The sequence below is a fragment of the Oncorhynchus tshawytscha genome, linkage group LG28, assembly GCF_018296145.1.
Source record: "Oncorhynchus tshawytscha isolate Ot180627B linkage group LG28, Otsh_v2.0, whole genome shotgun sequence".
NCBI lineage: Eukaryota > Metazoa > Chordata > Actinopteri > Salmoniformes > Salmonidae > Oncorhynchus > Oncorhynchus tshawytscha.
Genome location: NC_056456.1, coordinates 26,435,392 through 26,457,047, shown reverse-complemented (window position 1 = coordinate 26,457,047; position 21,656 = coordinate 26,435,392). Strand labels below are relative to the sequence as shown.

The window sequence follows — 21,656 nt, the reverse complement described above, 5'->3', positions numbered from 1 at the left end:
TCCATCCATACATAAGAATGTTATTATGGGTCCCAAATGGCACCCCATTCCCTTTATAGTACACTACTACTCTATGGGCCCTGGTCAAAAGTAGTGCACTATATCGGGAATAGGGTGGCGTTTGAGACTTACAAATTCTTTTGTAGACCAATCCAAGGTCACTATTTTACCAACAATGGTGAGCAGAACTCAAAGCACCTGACTCGGTGGGATTTATTTATTACACTTTCATTACAGTTTACAGTAGCCCTAATAAAAATAGACATCGCGACAAAGGAACAATAGTTGCAGCGTCTTTACAGAATTATCTCGTCTTCGGTAAAAGCAATTATCAGATACTTTATGTGGCAACATGCCGGTGAATACTGAAGAGGAGCAGGATTTAATAGCTGAGAGGAATGCCAGGCCAGATTAAATGGGAGATAGAGTCTGGAGGTGAGAATAATTGGGCGAGGGATGCAGGAAAAGGAGGGTTTTATTTTGCTACTGTCCAAGTCCATCTGCATAATTCGCATAAGCAGGGAAATTGCCTTCGGTCCACTTCTTGAAGAACGAGCCATTGCCTAAAGATGAGAATAATTAACTCAAGAAACATCTAATCCTCTAATTGTCATAGCAGTGGGGTAGGCCTGCACAACAATAGGAAAATGATCAGAGAAATCAGGCGAAGCCAAACCGGGTGTTAAGTCTTAACTAAAACAATACAACTAAATCATTATGCCATTGTATTCTCAGGATATATTTAGCAACATCATCAAGTCGAGCTTAGAAGTGTTATGTACAAAGTGATATGTATTTATTCAGTTTAGAATTTTGGACGCACTGTTTTTTTAAACTAGCTAGTCCACACGTATTCCTGCAGCCTGGTCTGACTGTAATCTGAACGCAGCACAGTCTCTCCTGGCCCATAGACTACTACTGAACTACTGTGGGGAATAAGGTACCATTTGAGACAAACATCTTCCTTCATCCCATCTCTGTTAAACAACGCCAGTGAATTAAATACTGGCTTATAAAGGGCTTTAACTCTATTCCAACCACTTTCAATCTGACATTAACACAAAGCCTCACTGGCAATTCCTAACTCTAGGCCTGCCAAGACATATGGAGAAATAAGCTTAGCTAAATAAGCATCGCTATGAATCAAAGTCAAAGTTAAAACATTTGCTTTTCTAACCAGAATGACTCGAATTTAAGGCCCACAAGTGAGGCACACAACCGAGATTAATATCTATACTTTTGAGGAGATGGGAAATGTTGTTCATGCTACATCAATGGGCTGTACGGTGCATTCTGGGTGATTCTGATACAAGGAGCACTCTCCTTCAAGGAGTGAATGGGAGTCTATTGAGCACTCGCTCAGAAAAAACATTAGCACAAATTACATCAACAAGAAGTTAAACATTACAAATCTTTCCCAAGATGTCCAATAAATAACTTGCTATCATGACATTACATACTTTCAAGGAAAATAGGCACTTTTCTTGACATATACACTGACTTTGAGAAGGGATTGAGTAATGATTAGCGTAGCAACCACGTGACGCAGCATGACAACGTGAACACAATTCATCGACAGTCTACTGGGTGGGGCGTTATAGGTTCCTTCATTCATTGGATTCCTATCTCTTTTCTATAATCAAATCAAATTGATTTATATAGCCCTTCTTACATCAGCTGATATCTCAAAGTGCTGTACAGAAACCCAGCCTAAAACCCCAAACAGCAAGCAATGCCAGTGTAGAAGCACGGTGGCTAGGAAAAACTCCCTAGAAAGGATCTCTGGCATCGGCACCATGCAATGCATCCTGGACTAAAAAGAGGCAGACAAAATGGGAAAAAGTTGAGACAAATATGATCAATAGCTCATTCAATAGAAGACATCCTCCCGAGTTATGACATCAGTCAGTATTGAAATCTATGATGGACGTTTTCGCAATCTAAAAGTGGTATTCCTATTAACTGCCAGTATGGTGAGAGCGACTATCACGGTGCTGCGTCATACCGGACGGATTTCTCCCTGGTTGAAGGCCAACAACTCAGATACACATGAAAACATTGAATTACCCAGGAAATTGATAGTACATCACTCAGAGATGCACAAAAACTATATAACATTCAAAATGGGTGAACCTTTCCTTTAAGAAAATGAGTTTAGGGCTACTCCAATAGAGAAAGTAGTACATTCCCCTGCGGCCCCCAATGTGTGTGTTTACAGTAGATTAAATGATCTGCGACCACCTGGTTTGCCAACACAGGAAATGGAGTAACTGACTGTGCTATGAGTTCAACTTTCAGTAGATCTTAATGTCTCGGAAAATGTACGGGAAAAGGTCAGACAATTTACAGCTCAGGGCCCTTGTATGGTGTAGTGCAGACCTTCTGATTGATTCAGTGGTTTGTGTGCTCTGTGAATCCCTGAGCTCTCTGTTTGGAGTCTGCCTGTTCTGTCAGCTCCTCAGGCTGACCCTGAAAGAGAGGAACAGTACTGTTTGTGTAACCATACTGTGTGTGTGTCCGTACTGTGTGTGTGTGTGAGGGCCTTGGGCTGACAGACAGACAGACAGACAGAACAGCAGGCAGTTTGATGGGAGGACAGCTTTTAAATGGTTCGGTCACAACTGCGCCACAGAGATTAAATCAATCACAGGTTTTAGATACCAGTCAGCCAACCAACCAACCGCTAGGCCAGGTGTTACAACAGAAGATAGTGCTGCACCTATTCCAGTCCACCCAGTTTGGTAACAGAATGAAGGCACAAACAGCACAAACCGCCATTCTGTTTGCAAACGTTGCAATTTTCTGTAGAAATTGTTCAAACTAGTCCTTGTGTATAGAGCTGAATGGTTTGTTTAACTTTGGAATCATTGGTTATTGTTTGACATACATTTTAAAGTCAAAGATCTGAGTCAATGTCACTGTTACCATGGAATTGCCTTCTAATATTATGCATGGTTAGACGTGAATACTTTTTTAGCCGTATGAATAATCAAACGGTGTCCTATTAGTTCTGTTTTAATTAATAGGGCTTTTTTTTTTTTTAAGTAACACACATCTCAGCTTGGCTCAGGTGTAAATTGGCTCTTATCAACCCTGTTAGTTTACAGTTTGTAGAGTGTGATGTGTGAATGACAAGAGCTGGCATTAACCCAGCAGGAAGGCTGTAAGAGGATGCTACATAGCCCCAGCACTACCACAGCTAGGCTAGCTAGATAAATGACAGACCTGTAGAGGCAGGTTAGGTTCATGCTACATAGCCCCAGCACCACCACAGCTAGGCTAACCCAGCAGTAAGGCTGTGAGAGGATCTGGTGCTAACCCAGCAGTAAGGCTGTGAGAGGATCTGGTGCTAACCCAGCAGTGAGGCTGTGAGAGGATCTGGTGCTAACCCAGCAGTAAGGCTGTGAGAGGATCTGGTGCTAACCCAGCAGTGAGGCTGTGAGAGGATCTGCTGCTAACCCAGCAGTGAGGCTGTGAGAGGATCTGCTGCTAACCCAGCAGTAAGGCTGTGAGAGGAGCTGGTGCTAACCCAGCAGTAAGGCTGTGAGAGGAGCTGGTGCTAACCCAGCAGTAAAGCTTTGAGAGGATCTGGTGCTAACCCAGCAGTGAGGTTGTGAGAGGATCTGGTGCTAACCCAGCAGTACAGCTGTGAGAGGATCTGGTGCTAAACCAGCAGTAAAGCTGTGAGAGGATCTGCTGCTAACCCAGCAGTGAGGCTGTGAGAGGATCTGCTGCTAACCCAGCAGTGAAGCTGTGAGAGGATCTGGTGCTAACCCAGCAGTGAGGCTGTGAGAGGATCTGGTGCTAACCCAGCAGTGAGGCTGTGAGAGGAGCTGGTGCTAACCCAGCAGTAAGGCTGTGAGAGGATCTGGTGCTAACCCAGCAGTAAAGCTGTGAGAGGATCTGGTGTTAACCCAGCAGTAAAGCTGTGAGAGGATCTGGTGCTAACCCAGCAGTAAAGCTGTGAGAAGCTATTGGGGGGACCTGACTCACCCATCATTCGGCCCATTAGTGTCTGCCGTGGCATCAGGTTGTCGTCCAGGCCCTCTATGCCTCCGTACAGGGAGATCCGACGCTCCCGGTCGTCCAGCAGGGTGGAGTTGAGGGTCTGCTCCGGTCCCAGGGGGCTCCCAGAGGCCTCCAACTACACATACAGAGGCATTGGGAAGACCGGCACAATCAATACATTGGATGAAGGAATCCTTATTATACTGGAAATGTGCAGTATGAGACAGAAATTCTCCCTTAAGTACATTTGTATTAAATCTTGATATTTGAGCTCGTGTTTTGTCATTCTAGCTCAAAGCCACAACCCTATTATGGCTATTTCACTCACTGTGGGATTGCAGCAGCGATTACAGCTAAACCTAGAGATGATCCATCACCCCGTCTGTGAGGGACCGGTTGCACCGGTAGACACAGGCAAGTCTCATGCTACATAGCCCCAGCACCACCACAGCTAGGCTAGCTAGATAAATGACAGACCTGTAGAGGCAGGTTAGGTTCATGCTACATAGCCCCAGCACCACCACAGAGGCTAGCTAGATAAATGACAGACCTGTGAAGGCAGGTTAGGTTCTGGAAATGCTACATAGCCCCAGCACCACCACAGCTAGGCTATTAGATAAATGACAGACCTGTAGAGGCAGGTTAGGTTCATGCTACATAGCCCCAGCACCACACACAGCTAGGCTAGCTAGATAAATGACAGACCTGTAGAGGCAGGTTAGGCAAGTTCATGCTACATAGCCCCAGCACCACCACAGCTAGGCTAGCTAGATAAATGACAGACCTGTAGAGGCAGGTTAGGTTCATGCTACATAGCCCCAGCACCACCACAGCTAGGCTAGCTAGATAAATGACAGACCTGTAGAGGCAGGCTAGGTTCATGCTACATAGGCCCAGCACCAACACAGCTAGGCTAGCTAGATAAATGACAGACCTGTAGAGGCAGGCTAGGTTCATGCTACATAGGCCCAGCTAGGCTAGCTAGATAAATGACAGACCTGTAGAGGCAGGCTAGGTTCATGCTACATAGGCCCAGCTAGGCTAGCTAGATAAATGACAGACCTGTAGAGGCAGGCTAGGTTCATGCTACATAGGCCCAGCTAGGCTAGCTAGATAAATGACAGACCTGTAGAGGCAGGCTAGGTTCATGCTACATAGGCCCAGCAAGGCTAGCTAGATAAATGACAGACCTGTAGAGGCAGGTTAGGCAGGCAGGTTCATGCTAATATTATCCACAACACCACCACGACCATGGTTAGGATAGCTTGATAAATGACTATGGATTTTCAATAGCTGTTAAGATGCCTGCTGAGAACATTCCCCCACAGGAGAGCAGCAAGGTGCCACTTTCCTCAAGGGGCTATCTGACACACCACTGTTTATTGGCCAAATAGGTCATTTACTGCTTTGGACACTTTTAAACACACATGACTGAGGAGCTGGGGAGGAAGTGGGGGTGAATGTGTGTGGACCATAGAATTACATGGAATCAATAGAATCTCTATGGTGAGGATGCCCTCATTGTTTGCACTTCAAATCTGTGAGAGAGGAGATTCTAACTATACACGCTGATATCCTGACACATATTAAGCCTAGTCCAAGTGTAAAATGCATTCACAGTGGAGAGACTCTTAATTTAAAAGAACTTCCTAGTCCAGGACTAGTTTAATGAGTTTGGGAAACCAGCCATAGAAGTGCAACGGTTTCTGTATTCATGGCTCAAGGTGAAGAAAATTACTTATTAGCATGAAGACTGATGTGCATCACAACAAGAGGAAATGTCATCAGTGAATAATCAACCCATAGCGCCTTCATTTCCTACGTTTGATAAACGTGCTGATAACAGAGACAGGTGTGATACAGGCAGGTTCAGTTCATTTAATGCAGAAACTGCTCAACATTCACCAAGCAGACCTGGCTGCTCCCTCAGCTAGTAAAATGAGAGTAAAAACAGGTGTAGAAGTAGGAGTAAAAACAGGTGTAGAAGTAGGAGTAAAAACAGGTGTAGAACCAAATGACTGTGGGTGGAGATCTGGAAAATGATTTCTAGAGAGGTCAAACAGACTGTTGGAAGTCAGCCTGTCTTTACTTTAAATTAGATGGCTAATGAAACGGGCTGCAGAGTGGAAGGCATATCGTTTGTACGTGTGTGCCTGTCAACAAATCACTGCTCTACTCATTGCATAGTCCATCCTATAATTAAACTGGTGCTAGGCTGAACTCTATTGGGTCAGAAAACATATTTCAGCATACAAGCATGTTAGTCAGTGGAGGCTGGTGAGAGGAGGACGGCTCATAGTAATGGTTGGAAAGGAATGAATGTTCTTATGCGTTTGACACCTTTCCATTCATTCTGTTCCAGCAATTACTATGAGCCCACCCACGGCTGGTGTTAGTCGTATAATCTCCACAACTTTAATTAAGCGATGGTCAGGCCTACCTCGTTGCGTTTAGTGACCCTCCTGGCCACAATCAGCTGAATCATCCCCCGCTTGTTGCCCTCTACCGACATGGACTTCCTTAGTGTCTCCATGGCTTCCTGGTTGGTCTTGCCTAGCAACGACTCCCCGTTCACCGCTATCAGCTGGTCGTTGACCCGCAGCCTTCCATCCTGTTCACGCAGGATATGACAGGTAGGATGAGAATCAGTCAACACGCACAATCAGGCTGTTCAATGCATTAGCACTATAATGTTAGCCTGGTCCCAGATCTGTTTGTGTTCTTGCCAACTCCTTGTCACACCAAGCAACAAGTAACACCCAGGTCACTTAATTCCATAAGGAGTTGGCAAGAGCTCAGAAACAGGCAACTGTACTGGCAGTAAAATAATGAATAGCAAAAAAAGCAATGAAGTTGTATCTCTGTCAAATTAGACAGAACAGCTATCAGAACTGCTAGACATATGATGCTAATAGGATGGTTAGTCTGGTATATTTGTATTAAGGATCCCTATTAGCTGATGCCAAGGCTGCAGCTACTCTTCCTGGGGTCCAGAAACATTAAGGCAGTTCAATACTATTTCAAATATTACATGACATTTCACAACACATTAAGAGTGTCCCCTCAGGCCACTACTCTACAATACATGTGTATGTGTGTGTAGAGTGTGTGTCTTATCGGTATGTGCCTGTGTGTGTCTCTTCACAGTACCCACTGTTCCATAAGGTGTGCCTCCCATAGACTGTTCTGGACTTGGGGATCGTGAAGACACTGGTGGCATGTCTTGTGGGGTATATTATGCATGGCTGTCTGAGCTGTGTGCTAGTAGTTTAAACTTCTTATAAAAACAAGAAGTGATGAAGTCAATCTCTCCTCCACTGAGCCTTGAGAAATGTACATACATATTATTCATTTTAAATCTCAGAGTACATTTAAGGGATAGCTGTGCTGCCCTGTTCTGAGCCAATTTTTATTTTCCCGAGGTCCCTCTTTGTGGCACCTGAACAGTAATCCAGGTGCGACAAAACTAGGGCCTGTAGAACTTGCCTTAATGATAGTGTTAAGGAGGCAGAGCAGCGCTTCAATATGAACGGACTTCTCCCCATCTTAGCTACTGTTGTATTAACATATTTTGAACATGACAGTTCACAATCCAGGGTTACTCCAAGCAGTTTATTCTCCTCAACTTCCTCAATTTCCACATTATTATTTTTAAGTCTAGAGAATGATTTGTCCCAAATACAATGCTTTTCATTTGAAATATTTAGGACTAACTTATTCCTTGCCTCCCATTCAAAAACTAACTACAACTCTTAAAAATAAAAAAACTGCAACTAAGTGTTGCTGACGTGTACAGTGTTGAGTCATCCGCATACATAGACACACTGTCTTTACACAAAGCCAGTGACATGTTATTAGTAAAGATTACTTTTTTCAATGGGCCTAGGCAGCGGCCCTGGGGAATTAGTGATTCTACCTGGATTATGTTGGAGAGGTTTCCATTAAAGAACACCTTCTGTGTTCTGTTAGAGAGGTAACTCATTATCCACAATATAGCAGGGGGTGTAAAGCCATAACAAGTTTTTCCATCAGCAGACTATGACCGATAATGTCAAAAGCTGCACTGAAGTCTAACAAAACAGCTCCCCCAATCTTTTTATCATCAATTTCTCTCAGCCAATCAGTCATTTGAGTAAGTGCATGCTTGTTGAACATTCTTCCCTATATGTGTGCTGAAAGTATCTTGGCAATATGTTTACAGTAAAATAGCACTGTATCTGGTCAAACATAATATTTTCCAAAAGTTTACTAAGGGTTGGTAACAGGCTGATTGGTTGGCTATTTGAGCCAGTAAAGGGATGCTTCACTATTCTTGGGTAGGGGAATTACTTTAGCTTCCCTGCAGACACATACTTTCTAGTCAACTTAGATTAACGATATGGCAAATAGGAGTGGCAATATCGGCCACTATTATCCCAAAAATACCATATTATTGATTACTTGTAAGAGCGTGAAAACTTGCACCTTAGTGCAAATGAAAGGTGAGAGATGAGACTCACCTTGCAGGCAGCTCCCCCGTTGATGATGGACTTGACGAAGATGCCCAGGTCAGAGTGGTTCTCCTTGGAGCGGTTGCCCTTGACGCTGACCCCTAACCCCGCCGACCCGGAGTCACTCAGAGGGATCTCAAAGGTCAGGAACTCCCTGGTACCATCCGGGGTCAACACCAGGTCATCCTCCTCAATCTTCTAGAACAGAGAGGAGGGAGGACTGTGTTACTGGTCATTGTTGCGACAGTGCAATCTACTAATTGGAAACACAGAAGCAGTGGAAAGCCCTGCTTACATCTTTGAAGTCGGTTTCAGAAGAGAGGATACAAATTTTACAATACAGATGTGACCGTGAGAGTTCTTTGGGCAGCACAGTGGCCTCATTGGCTTTCATAATGAAACACAATTGACAGGAGAATATAGGTAAGGAGTGTCCATTGGATCAATTCTGTGACCACCTTTCAGGCCCCAACACAGCACTAAATAATGTACAGTGCATTTCCTACACAGAAACAGACACTATATCACAAAATGCAACAGGTGCTTGAACCTCATTGAACAAAAAAGCTATTCTCTCTGCCTTGTCAATTGACAGCTGTCCTTTGAATAAATCTGCACACTTAACTACTGGAAATTATGTGCATGTGTAATGAATGCAGTCATAATCAAGCTCAGTGTCAGACATTCATTAGCTTCCATTGTTTGCAGAGAGAGATCGGATTACTTTGTGGAGAGAGGGAGAGAGCGGGCGAGGGAAGAGCGCAAGAGAAGAGAAAGAGGAGAATGAATTCAGGTGGAACAGCAGAATTGCCTCTCCTCCCCTCTTCTTCCCCCCTCTCCAAGACTGCATGCTGCTTTGTATTCCACAGGGTTAAGCTTAAGCAGGGGGAGAATACACCCCCCGCTACACCCATGGCCTCACCCCTGGTCGCTCTGAACAGCATCACCTGAAGCTATTAGAGAGGTGCTCTCAACTTTCCCACAAACCTGTCTATTTGATGACATTGTAAAGTCACTTGAAACAAATTAAAAGCGCAGCGAGGAGAGAAGGCGCTGGAGGATGTAATTGCTGGAGCGAACCCATGCGTGGAGAGCACTGTTGGCTGCCCTTTTTAAAGCAGCTCTCTCTTTCTCTGCCTGAGACTGGACGCTGATAGAGCATGAATATCAAACACCTGGGATAATAGACAGACAGGAGTCCAGGCAGACTGACATGGAGGCGTGTGCCTGCATGCGTGCGCACTAAGAGAAACTCACAGCATGGAGTACAAACTGCACACACTCACTTACACAGGAGTGGAGTCATAGTCAGACTCCACATGGAGCGGGCCAGTGAGTGATTAAACACAGTGGAACTGTGAGCAAAGACAAGGAGCACCTCTCAATGAATTATGTGATGCTAACATGCAGGTAATGTGTCTTTTAATATCTCCTTCTTTAAGGCATATTCACAAATAGCAACTGTCCCTATCCTCCTAAACACACACACCACCTCTCAGATGGTGCATTACACACACCAGTTGGCCTAAAAAGTTGGTCCACAAGATTAGAATTATTTGAGATTAGAAAGAACCTCCACAGCCATCCATACTAGAGGTCGACCGATTATGATTTTTCAAGGCCGATACCAATTATTGGATAACAAAAAAAGGCGATACCGATTAATCTGCCGATTTTTAAAATGCATTTGTAATAATGACAATTACAACAATACTGAATGAACACTTATTTTAACGTAATAATAATACATCAATAAAATCAATTTAGCCTCAAATAAATAATGAAACATGTTCAATTTGGTTTAAATAATGCAAAAACAAAGTGTTGGAGAAGAAAGTAAAAGTGTAATATGTGCCATGTAAGAAAGCTAAAGTTTCAGTTCCTTGCTCAGAACATGAGAACATATGAAAGCTGGTGGTTCCTTTTAACATGAGTCTTCAATATTCCCAGGTAAGAAGTTTTAGGTTAGTTATTATAGGAATTATAGGACTATTTCTCTCTATACCATTTGTATTTCATTAACCTTTGACTATTGGATGTTCTTATAGGCACTTTAGTATTGCCAGTGTAACAGTATAGCTTTCGTCCCTCTCCTCGCTCCTACCTGGGCTCGAAATGAAAACAGCCACCCCTCGAAGCAGCGTTATCCATTCAGAGCAAGGAGAACAACTACTCCATGTCTCAGAGCGAGTGACGTTTGAAACGCTATTAGCGCGCACCCCGCTAACTAGCTTGCCATTTCACATCACCGTTACACCAGCCTAATCTTGGGGGTTGAAAGGCTTGAATTCATAAACAGCAGAGCTGTTGGCAAAAAGCACAAAAGTGCTGTTTGAATGAATGCTTATGAGCCTGCTGGTGTCCACCATCGCTCAGTCAGACTGCTCTATCAAATCATAGACTTAATTATAACATAATAACACACAGAAATACGAGCCTTCATATTATTCATTAATATGGTCGAATCCGGAAACTCTCGAAAACAAAACATTTATTCTTTCAGTGAAATACGGAACCGTTCCGTATTTTATCTAACGGGTGGCATCCATCAGTCTAAAGATTCCTGTTACATTACACAACCTTCAATGTTATGTCATAATTCCTTCAAATTCTGGCAAATTAGTTCGCAATGAGCCATGCGGCCCAAACTGTTGCATATACCCTGACTCTGCGTGCAATGAACGCAAGAGAAGTGACACAATTTCACCTGGTTAATATTGCCTGCTAACCTGGATTTCTTATAGCTAAATATGCAGGTTTAAAAATATATACTTCTGTGTATTGATTTTAAGAAAGGCATTGATGTTTATGGTTAGGTACACGGAGCAACGACAGTCCTTTTTCGCGAATGTGCACTGCACCGATTATATGCAACGCAGGACATGCTAGATAAACTAGTAATATCATCAACCATGTGTAGTTATAACTAGTGATTATGATTGATTAAGTTTAACGCTAGCTAGCAACTTACCTTGGCTTCTTACTGCATTCGCGTAACAGACGGGCTCCTCGTGAGGCAGGTGGTTAAGAGACTTGGACTAGTTAACCGTAAGGTTGCAAGATTGAATCCCTGAGCTGACAAGGTAAACATCTGTCATTCTGCCCTTGAACAAGGCAGTTAACCCACTGTTCCTTTTTATTTATTTTGATTTTATTTCACCTTTGTTTAACCAGGTAGGCAAGTTGAGAACAAGTTCTCATTTACAATTGCGACCTGGCCAAGATAAAGCAAAGCAGTTCGACACATACAATGACAAAGAGTTACACATGGAGTAAAACAAACATACAGTCAATAATACAGTATAAACAAGTCTATATACGATGTGAGCAAATGAGGTGAGATAAGGGAGGTAAAGGCAAAAAAAAGGCCATGGTGGCAAAGTAAATACAATATAGCAAGTAAAACACTGGAATGGTAGATTTGCAGTGGAAGAATGTGCAAAGTAGAAATAAAAATAATGGGGTGCAAAGGAGCAGAATAAATAAATAAATAAAATAAATACAGTAGGGAAAGAGGTAGTTGTTTGGGCTAAATTATAGGTGGGCTATGTACAGGTGCAGTAATCTGTGAGCTGCTCTGACAGTTGGTGCTTAAAGCTAGTGAGGGAGATAAGTGTTTCCAGTTTCAGAGATTTTTGTAGTTCGTTCCAGTCATTGGCAGCAGAGAACTGGAAGGAGAGGCGGCCAAAGAAATAATTGGTTTTGGGGGTGACCAGAGAGATATACCTGCTGGAGTGCGTGCTACAGGTGGGTGATGCTATGGTGACCAGCGAGCTGAGATAAGGGGGGACTTTATCTAGCAGGGTCTTGTAGATGACATGGAGCCAGTGGGTTTGGCGACGAGTATGAAGCGAGGGCCAGCCAACGAGAGCGTACAGGTCACAATGGTGGGTAGTATATGGGGCTTTGGTGACAAAACAGATTGCACTGTGATAGACTGCATCCAATTTGTTGAGTAGGGTACTGGAGGCTATTTTGTAAATGACAAGGACGTCATTGAAAATAAGAAAGTGTTCTTAACTGACTTGCCTAGTTAAATAAGGATTTTTAAAAAACGGACTTCCGAACTTGAAATCAGCCCTAATTAATCGGTCAACCTCCTAATCCATACCCCCCATACCCCCCCGTACTGCCATTCCTCCCTGTACTAGCAGCTGATGCAGTCACGGTGTGCTTTGTGTAGGAACAGGTGTCATCTTGAAACATCACTTTAAGGCAAGGGCTTGTTATGTTCTACATTCACTGGGCCCTCTGAAACACATACATTCACACACGAGAGACATGAATGCAGCCGCATCTGCACCGCGGAACAAATAGCACTGTGTGTGAGTGAGAGAGGGAAAGACGGAAAGAGCCACAACAGTAATTAATTGCACTGAACTGCATTCTATTGTTAATGCTTTATCAGAGATGACTTACTGAGTCGAGGGAGAGGGAATGTGTGTGTGATCATAGATCAATGTGGCTTGCCAAGACATTACATGGTAACTGCCACTGATGGTTTTTCAATTTCAACTTGTTGTAATTTTCTGTAATGAAGTTTGCGACAATATAAACCACTATGGATATAATAAGCGATGGATTGGTACTACTGTACTGTATGAGATCAGTGGTCCTGTGTGGCTCAGTTGGTAGAGCATGGCACTTGGAACGCCAAGGGTGGTGGGTTTGATTCCTGCTGGGGCCACCCAACGCAAAAATGTATGCATGCATGACTAAGTCACTTTGGATAAAAGCATTTGCTTAATGGCATATACAGTATATAAACTCAGCAAAAAAAGAAAGCTGTCAACTGCGTTTATTTTCAGCAAACTTAACGTGTAAAAATTTGTAGGAACATAAGCTTCAACAACTGAGAATACTGAACAAGTCCCACAGACATGTGACTAACAGAAATGGAATAATGTATCCCTGAACAAAAGGGGGGGGGGCAAAATCAAAAGTAACAGTATCTGGTGTGGCCACCAGCTGCATTAAGTACTGCAGTGCATCTCCTCCTCTTGGCCTGCACCAGATTTGTCAGTTCTTGCTGCGAGATGTTGCCCCACTCTTCCACCAAGGCACCTGCACCGATGAGCAGGGACCCTGGGCATCTTTCTTTTGGTGTTTTCAGAGTCAGTAGAAAGGCCTCTTAGTGTCCTAAATTTTCACAACTGTGACCTTAATTGACCTTAATTTAATCTGTAAACTGTTAGTGTCTTAATGACCGTTGAACAGGTGCATGTTCATTCATTGTTTATGGTTCATTGAACAAGCATGGGAAAGAGTGTTTAAACCCTTTACAATGAAGATCTGTGAAGTTATTTGGATTTTTACAAATGATCTTTGAAAGACAGGGTCCTGAAAAAGGGACGTTTATTTTTTTGTTGAGTTTATGTATATTAAATACTTACGTTGTGTTGCTCTGCGATGGTAGGTGAAAGGCAGTAACTTCATCAATCATCAGTACAGAGTGACAGACGGTAATGTGACCTGTAATCTGTACTCAGGGTCACATAGCTACTCACTTTACTGTTACTTAGGCATTCCCAATGAACTGCTCAATCGACCTTCACTCAGTCTGCACAACAGGCCAAACAGTGCTACTTGATTGCTTCATGGTACCAGATTGATCCAGACTGTCCCCCATATGGCACACTATTCCCTTTATAGTGCAATATTTTAGACCAGAGCCCTATGCCCTGGTCAAAAGTAATGGACTTTAAAGGGAATAGGGTTCCATTTAGGACACAGACACTGTTGGGGGCGGTTACCTCAGTCGGCCACCATGGCCTCCCTCACCGAGTGACGCTGGAGGAAGGGAACAGTAAGACCCACGGTTCCATCCCATACACCTCCCAGAGATCACCACAGGCCCAATATGCCATGGTACTGCCAACGCCCCTCAAGCAACAGCGCCAAACATGTTAGAAGTGCAGCAGCATCAAGTCAACTGTAAACCAAGGCCCAGTACCAAATGCCAGCATATTCTCAAGGAAATAGGGTGCCATTTGCAACACATTCCATGTGTGACAACTGTCCCCATTGTGTCCTCAGGCTAACACCCTTCCTGCCTCAAAGATAAATAGCCTATTACTACCAACAATTACACAATGATTAATGATTAACGTTGGCAAAGTTCTGATTCACTTGTTGTGGAGGGTCTATGTGATGTTTCCTGTTGTGTTTGACCTGTTCCCTATGTAATGCACCAGTGCTACCAATGAAATGTTCTAATTCAGAGCACTGAGTGCACTGCTTCTGACCATAAATAGTGCTTTATATAGAGACCATGGTGCCATTTGAGACTCACAAAGATATTCTGGCTGTACTGGTATAAGAGCCTTAGTGCTGCTTGCGGTCTTCCCTGGCACCACAACAGAACAGTCAAGTTCATGTGTTGTTGAGAGTCATGTGGAACAAAGCCTCAAACAATAGATAACATCTGCTGTTTATAATTGAGCCCATTATGGAGGGAATATGCTGGGGAGAAGAAAAGGATTCATTGGCAAGGCTTGTAAATTCCTACACGAGAGAGATGAAGGGAACGTGTTGGGAAGGAGAGAGAAAGAAAAAGATGAAGGGAATGTCAGGAAGGAGAGAGAGAAAGAAAGAAAAAGAGGATGAGATGGAGGTAATATGTCAGGAAGGAGAGAGAGAAAAATAGAAATGGAGACAGAATGAGTTAACTCTGTCGGGAAGGAGAGAGAGAAATTTAGAAAGAGAACTTCGGGAAGGAGAGCGAAAGAGAGTGAGAAAAGAGAAAGAGTCAAGAAAGAGAGATGGAGGGAATGTTGGGAAGGAAAGAAAGAGTGAAAAAATAGAAAAAGGAGAGATTGAGAGAAAGAATGAAATGGAGATAATACATATGTCAGGAAGGAGAGATAAAGAAAAATATATAGAATGAAAGAAAGATGGAGAGAATATGTTGGGAAGGAGAGCGAAACATATATAGAAAGATGAGAGAATATGTTGGGAAGGAGAGATAGAAAAATATACAGAAAGAAAGATGGAGAGAATATGTTGGGAAGGAGAGATAGAAATAAAAATATATAGAAGGAAAGATGGAGAGAACATGTTGGGAAGGAGAGATAGAAATAAAAATATATAGAAGGAAAGATGGAGAGAATATGTTGGGAAGGAGAGATAGAAATAAAAATATATAGAAGGAAAGATGGAGAGAATATGTTGGGAAGGAGAGATAGAAATAAAAATATATAGAAGGAAAGATGGAGAGAATATGTTGGGAAGGAGAGATAGAAATAAAAATATATAGAAGGAAAGATGGAGAGAATATGTTGGGAAGGAGAGATAGAAAAATATACAGAAAGAAAGATGAGAGAATATGTTGGGAAGGAGAGATAGAAATAAAAATATATAGAAGGAAAGATGGAGAGAATATGTTGGGAAGGAGAGATAGAAAAATATACAGAAAGAAAGATGGAGAGAATATGTTACAGAAAAATAACAGAAAGAAAGATGGAGAGAATATGTTGGGAAGGAGAGATAGAAATAAAAATATATAGAAGGAAAGATGGAGAGAATATGTTGGGAAGGAGAGATAGAAATAAAAATATATAGAAGGAAAGATGGAGAGAATATGTTGGGAAGGAGAGATAGAAATAAAAATATATAGAAGGAAAGATGGAGAGAATATGTTGGGAAGGAGAGATAGAAATAAAAATATATAGAAGGAAAGATGGAGAGAATATGTTGGGAAGGAGAGATAGAAATAAAAATATATAGAAGGAAAGATGGAGAGAACATGTTGGGAAGGAGAGATAGAAATAAAAATATATAGAAGGAAAGATGGAGAGAACATGTTGGGAAGGAGAGATAGAAATAAAAATATATAGAAGGAAAGATGGAGAGAATATGTTGGGAAGGAGAGATAGAAATAAAAATATATAGAAGGAAAGATGGAGAGAACATGTTGGGAAGGAGAGATAGAAAGAACAATATAGAGAAAGAAAGATGGAGAGAATGTTGGAAAGGAGAGAGCGCGAGATCAAAAGAAAGAGAAATAGTGATGGAGAGAATGTTGGGAAGGAAAGAGAAAGGAAGAAAGGAGAAAAAGCGAGAGAGAAAATGAGATGAAGGTCATACAGTATGTCAGAAGGAGAAAGAGCAGGAAAAAGAAGTAGATAAAGAGAAAAAGAGAATGAAATGGTAATGCAATATGTCGGGAAGGGGAGAGAGAGAAATAGATGGAGGTTATATTTCGGGAAGTAGAGAGAAAGAGAAGAGAGAACGAGCGAGAAAGAGAGCAAAAGAGAGCTTGCTATGAGTCCAAGGTGTATAACGCGTAGGTTCACATTGCGGTAGGAACATGCCAGGAAGGAGAGAAGGGGATTCATTGACGAGGGCTTGTAAAATCCCACAGGAAAGAGATTGCTTTGAGATCCAAGGTGCCTCCCACTCTGGATTGGGTCTCATCTAGGCACCACGATAACTTCAAGTAAAATGTTACTGAGGAAAATCACACAACTGGGCCGTTTCCACATATGAAAATTCTACATCTCCTGGTTACACATCTCCTGGTCCTGGTATGACAGATTTACTGGAGAAGGACCCCCCTGAACTAAACCTATACTTAGATTATCAGTCAGATGAAGGCAAGATTGGTTCGATATGCCAGCGGGGATCATAACCAAGACTGTTCTCCATTTGGCTACAAACCACGCTTGCGATAAGAACCATGAATGCAGGCAGTGGTCAGGTATCACAGGAGCACAGAGAACATGGAACTACCACTCTAGACTGCTACCTCGCTCTCCAACCAAGGCGTATGGATTGAGGAATGAACTGAAATGGTCACAGAAGCACCAAATGTATAAATAACGCTACTGAATGGCTGACTGATACAGTATAGTTAATCATGGATCTATTTCAAAACAAAGTATATTCTAATGCATTGATTCCATCTGAAATACACTGCTGAATTATTGAACTCTTTAATGACTTTGCCTCCCAGATTGGTAAAATGACGAGTTGGCCAGGTTGTTAATGCCACTGAATCATTTCATTCACTGAGCCAATTATTTAAATAGTGAAAATACATCCCCCTCTATAGAACCCTACTGAACTCTTGAATGAATTACATTTTTTTCCAATCACTGCACAATTGGAGGACATGGAGAATTTATGGACATCGTGCAATAAAGTTAATTGCATTTGTCTGTGGGCTGCATTGCATACCATCATCAATAATAAAATGTTGACGATGGTTGACTCAATATTTACAAACCTGAAACTACCTACCACGTCACTAACAGCAAAGCAGAGGACAATCTGAACTGGACAAGAAGTGACGTGTATAGTCTTGGGAGAAAAAATGGAGGAAGATGCTAACTAGTATTAGCGCAATGACTAGACTCTATGGTACGCTAGTAGGTGTGTGTGTGTGTGTGTGTGTGTGTGTGTGTGTGTGTGTGTGTGTGTGTGTGTGTGTGTGTGTGTGTGTGTGTGTGTGTGTGTGTACACAAACGGATTCAGCTACTTCAGCCACACCGTTGCTGACAGGTGTATCAAATAGAGCACACACGCATGCAATCGCCATAAACAAATATTGACTGTACAATGGCCTTACTGAAGAGCTCAGTGACTTTCAATGTGGCACCAGCGTCATAGGATGCCACCTTTCCAACAAGTAACTTCGGCAAATTTTTACCCTGCTAGAGCTGTCCCGGTCAACTGTAAGTGCTGTTATTGTGAAGTGGAAACGTCTAGGAGAAACAATGGCTCAGTCAAAAAGTGGTAGGCCACACAAGCACACAGAACGAGACCGCTGAAGCACGTAAAAATCGTCCGTCCTCGGTTGCAACACCCAAACCACCTCTGGAAGCAACGTCAGCACAAGAAAAGTTCGCTGTGAGCTTCATGAAATGGGTTTCCATGGCCGAGCAGCCGCACACAAGCCTTAGATAACCATGCGTCGGTTGGAGTGGTGTAAAGCTCGCCGCCATTGGACTCTGGAGCAGTGGAAACGCATTCTCTGGAGTGATGAATCACACTTCACCACCTGGCAGTCTGACAGACGAATCTGGGTTTGGCGGATGCCATGAAAACGCTACCTGCCCTAAGGCATAGTGCCAACTGTAACGTTTGGTGGAGGAGGAATAATGGTCTGGGGCTGTTTTTCATAGTTCAGGCTAGGCCCCTTAGTTCCAGTGAAGGGAAATCTGAATGCTACAGCATACAATGACATTCTAGAATTTAGACAATTCTGTGCTTCCAACTTTGTGGCAACAGTTTGGGGAAGGCTCTTTCCGGTTTCAGCATGACAATGCCCCTGTGCACAAAACGGGGTTCATACAGAAGTAGTTTGTCGAGATCAGCGTGGAAGAACTTGGCTGGCCTGCACAGAGCCCTGACCTCAACCCCAACAAACACCTTTCTGATGAAATGGAACGCTGACTGCGAGCCAGGCCTAATTGCCCAACATCAGTGCCTGACCTCACTAATTTTCATGGCTGAACGGAAGCAAGTCACCGCAGCAATGTTCCAACATCTATTGGAAAGCCTTCACAGAAGAGTGGAGGCTGTTATAGCAGCAAAGGGAGGACCAACTTCATATTAATGCCCATGATTTTGGAATGAGGTGTCCAAACTTTTAGTGCAACATAGCGCAATGACTGGAAGCCTAATGCTAGTTAGCATTGGCTCAAACTACCTCTAACTTCCCTCAAACTGAACGCAGAGACACAAAAATGGTATCCATGAGTTCTTCTGACTCTGGGGAAGTAGATAAAGGAATAGCCAAAATACCATAGTATCCCTCTATTGTAGGGCTACCCCTCTAATTCAGATGAGCATCAGCAGCATGTTAAGCCTTTATTTGACATGGGATAGGTAGGTGTTACCCTAGTAACATTGAATGGGTTCGAAACCAATAAATCAGTATTTGCCACATGCTTCGTAAACAACAACTTATGAGTTCTTCTCAACGATGCAAAGAGAAAAATAGAGAAATAATAAGGAATAAATACACAATAGCTGTGTTCAGATATACTCATACTAACCGTTCTATTTGTGACAGAAATGGAGAATATACTGTATGTTATCCAGAGCGCAGTATGTTAGTATGGGTATTCAAACACAGCTAATGAGCAACGATAACTTGGCTATATACACAGGGTAACAGTTCGAGTCGATGTGCAGGGGTACGAGGTAATTAAGGTAGATATGTACATATAGGTAGGGATAAAGTGAATAGGCAACAGGATAGATAATAAACAGTAGCAGCAGCGTGTGATGAGTCAAAAGAGTTAGTGCAAAAAGGGTCAATGCAGATAGTTAATTAGTTAACCAATAGCTACCCGGATGAACCATTTGGCGGGATTATGGCTTGGGGGGGTAGAAGGTTCTAGACTTAGCGCATCGGTACCACTTCCCGTATGGTAGCCAAGAGAACAATTTTTAGGGCCTTCCTCAGACACAGCTTGGTATAGCGGTCCTGGATGGCATGCAGCTCAGCCCCAGTGATGTACTGGGTGCCCCTTTACTCAAACATTGGTAGTAGGGCTGCGTGATATCGGCAAAAAATATTATTACAATTTTTGTACCAAATATTGCGATTTTATTTGTGATTATAGATCAAAACACCTGGGTAAACTGTTGGAATCATAGAAATAGAATGATCTAGAGTTTGGCAGAGAGCAAGATACACAAACAAATTGTATCATGTAGAAAATGTGGATTTATATTAAGAAGCAAAGTGGAAAGCTGCAAAGTTCAAGTTAGGAATCTATTGACTGCATGCTGCTTTTTGGTCAATGCATGCTGAGTGAATCTGGAGCATGAGGTACTGCCTGCTTGAGTGACAGGGGGCAGGGGGGATTGTGAAGCTGCCTAAAGAGGAAAGACTGAGTAGAGAACACTGTCAACTTGAGTAATAAATCAAAACTGAAAAAGAAAAAAATGGAAAGTGCATTACAATGGCGGTTCAAAATATCACAGCCTCTTCCGATATGGACATTGTGCATCCCAATTTCAATAAAAATGTGGATAATCGTGCAGCCCTAATTGGCAGTGTTGCAGGCTAGCTCCTAACATGCTGCAGGACCCAGGCAAGGTGCTGAGCAGCAGCAGCCAGGGGTGGGTGGGCCTGGGACAGTGGTAACACTTTAAATCAGAGGACTGGTTCATTGTAATGACTGGAACAGAATCAAATGTTTGATGCCATTCCAGCCATTATTATGAGCCGTCCTTCCCTCACCAGCCTCCACTGTGTAGTGTAGGCGACAGGTTTAGGCGACTTACCAAATCTCTGGGGCTTTGCATCTGGGGTTCTGCATTCTAGGGGACACAGGGGATAGAAGAACTGTAGTCAATGACAGATGTTTGCAGCAACACTGTACATCAAATCTAACTGAGGGAGGAGCATCTACAGTGTACATCAGGCAAACTCCTATCTGGACCTCGAAGCCAGTTCCACTGCTGAGTTTCATTCTTCCCCTCTAATCAACGACTGGTTTAGACCTGGGACACCAGGTGGGTGCAATTAAACATCAGGTAGAAGAGAAAACCAGCAGTGTTCTGGACCTCCAGGCTCATATGAATACCACTGGAGAAAATGAACAGCAATGAAAACTAAAATGTCTAATAATGATCCATGTATCTACAGTAACATGCATTTATCTGGACTGTACACTGTACAGTGGTACCAGTAACAAGTGTTTCACATACCAATAGAGAAAGCATTTCTTTACCAAACTGCACATCTACACGCACCACTACAGGCCCTCTATAGATATCATTATATCAGTAATCATTGCCTAGGGCGAGGAATGTCCTGCTCCAGTGCTCTATCCCACAACTACAGAGTAAGAAGAACCAGGCCTATGTTCACCCTGGGGGTAGAAGAGGTTCTCTCTCCCATGTGTAATTTAACTAACCCTAACCCTGGGGGTAGAAGAGGTTCTCTCCTTTCATGTGTAATTTAACTAACCCTAACCCTGGGGGTAGAAGAGGTTCTCTCCTTTCATGTGTAATTTAACTAACCCTAACCCTGGGGGTAGAAGAGGTTCTCTCCTTTCATGTGTAATTTAACTAACCCTAACCCTGGGGGTAGAAGAGGTTCTCTCCTTTCATGTGTAATTTAACTAACCCTAACCCTGGGGGTAGAAGAGGTTCTCTCCTTTCATGTGTAATTTAACTAACCCTAACCCTGGGGGTAGA

At 42.9% G+C, this 21,656-nt stretch overlaps 1 protein-coding gene across 10 annotated transcripts in view; it reads right to left on the bottom strand.

The window, feature by feature from the left end:
- Positions 1 to 21,656, bottom strand: part of pard3ab (par-3 family cell polarity regulator alpha, b) — a 239,351-nt gene that overhangs the window by 77,054 nt on the left and 140,641 nt on the right. For 9 of the 10 annotated variants that reach the window (XR_006080216.1, XR_006080217.1, XM_042308154.1 and 6 more), the window contains 4 exons: positions 20,739 to 20,774; positions 8,508 to 8,696; positions 6,449 to 6,619; positions 3,994 to 4,144 (listed from right to left, as the gene is read on the bottom strand). Coding sequence is in view for 8 of the 10 variants with exons in the window: in XM_042308154.1 (XP_042164088.1) it covers positions 3,994 to 4,144; positions 6,449 to 6,619; positions 8,508 to 8,696; positions 20,739 to 20,774 (547 nt within the window). In the remaining 2 variants the exon portion in view is untranslated. The remainder of the gene's footprint in view (positions 1 to 3,993; positions 4,145 to 6,448; positions 6,620 to 8,507; positions 8,697 to 20,738; positions 20,775 to 21,656) is intronic. The other variant, XM_042308156.1, reaches the window with a different exon arrangement.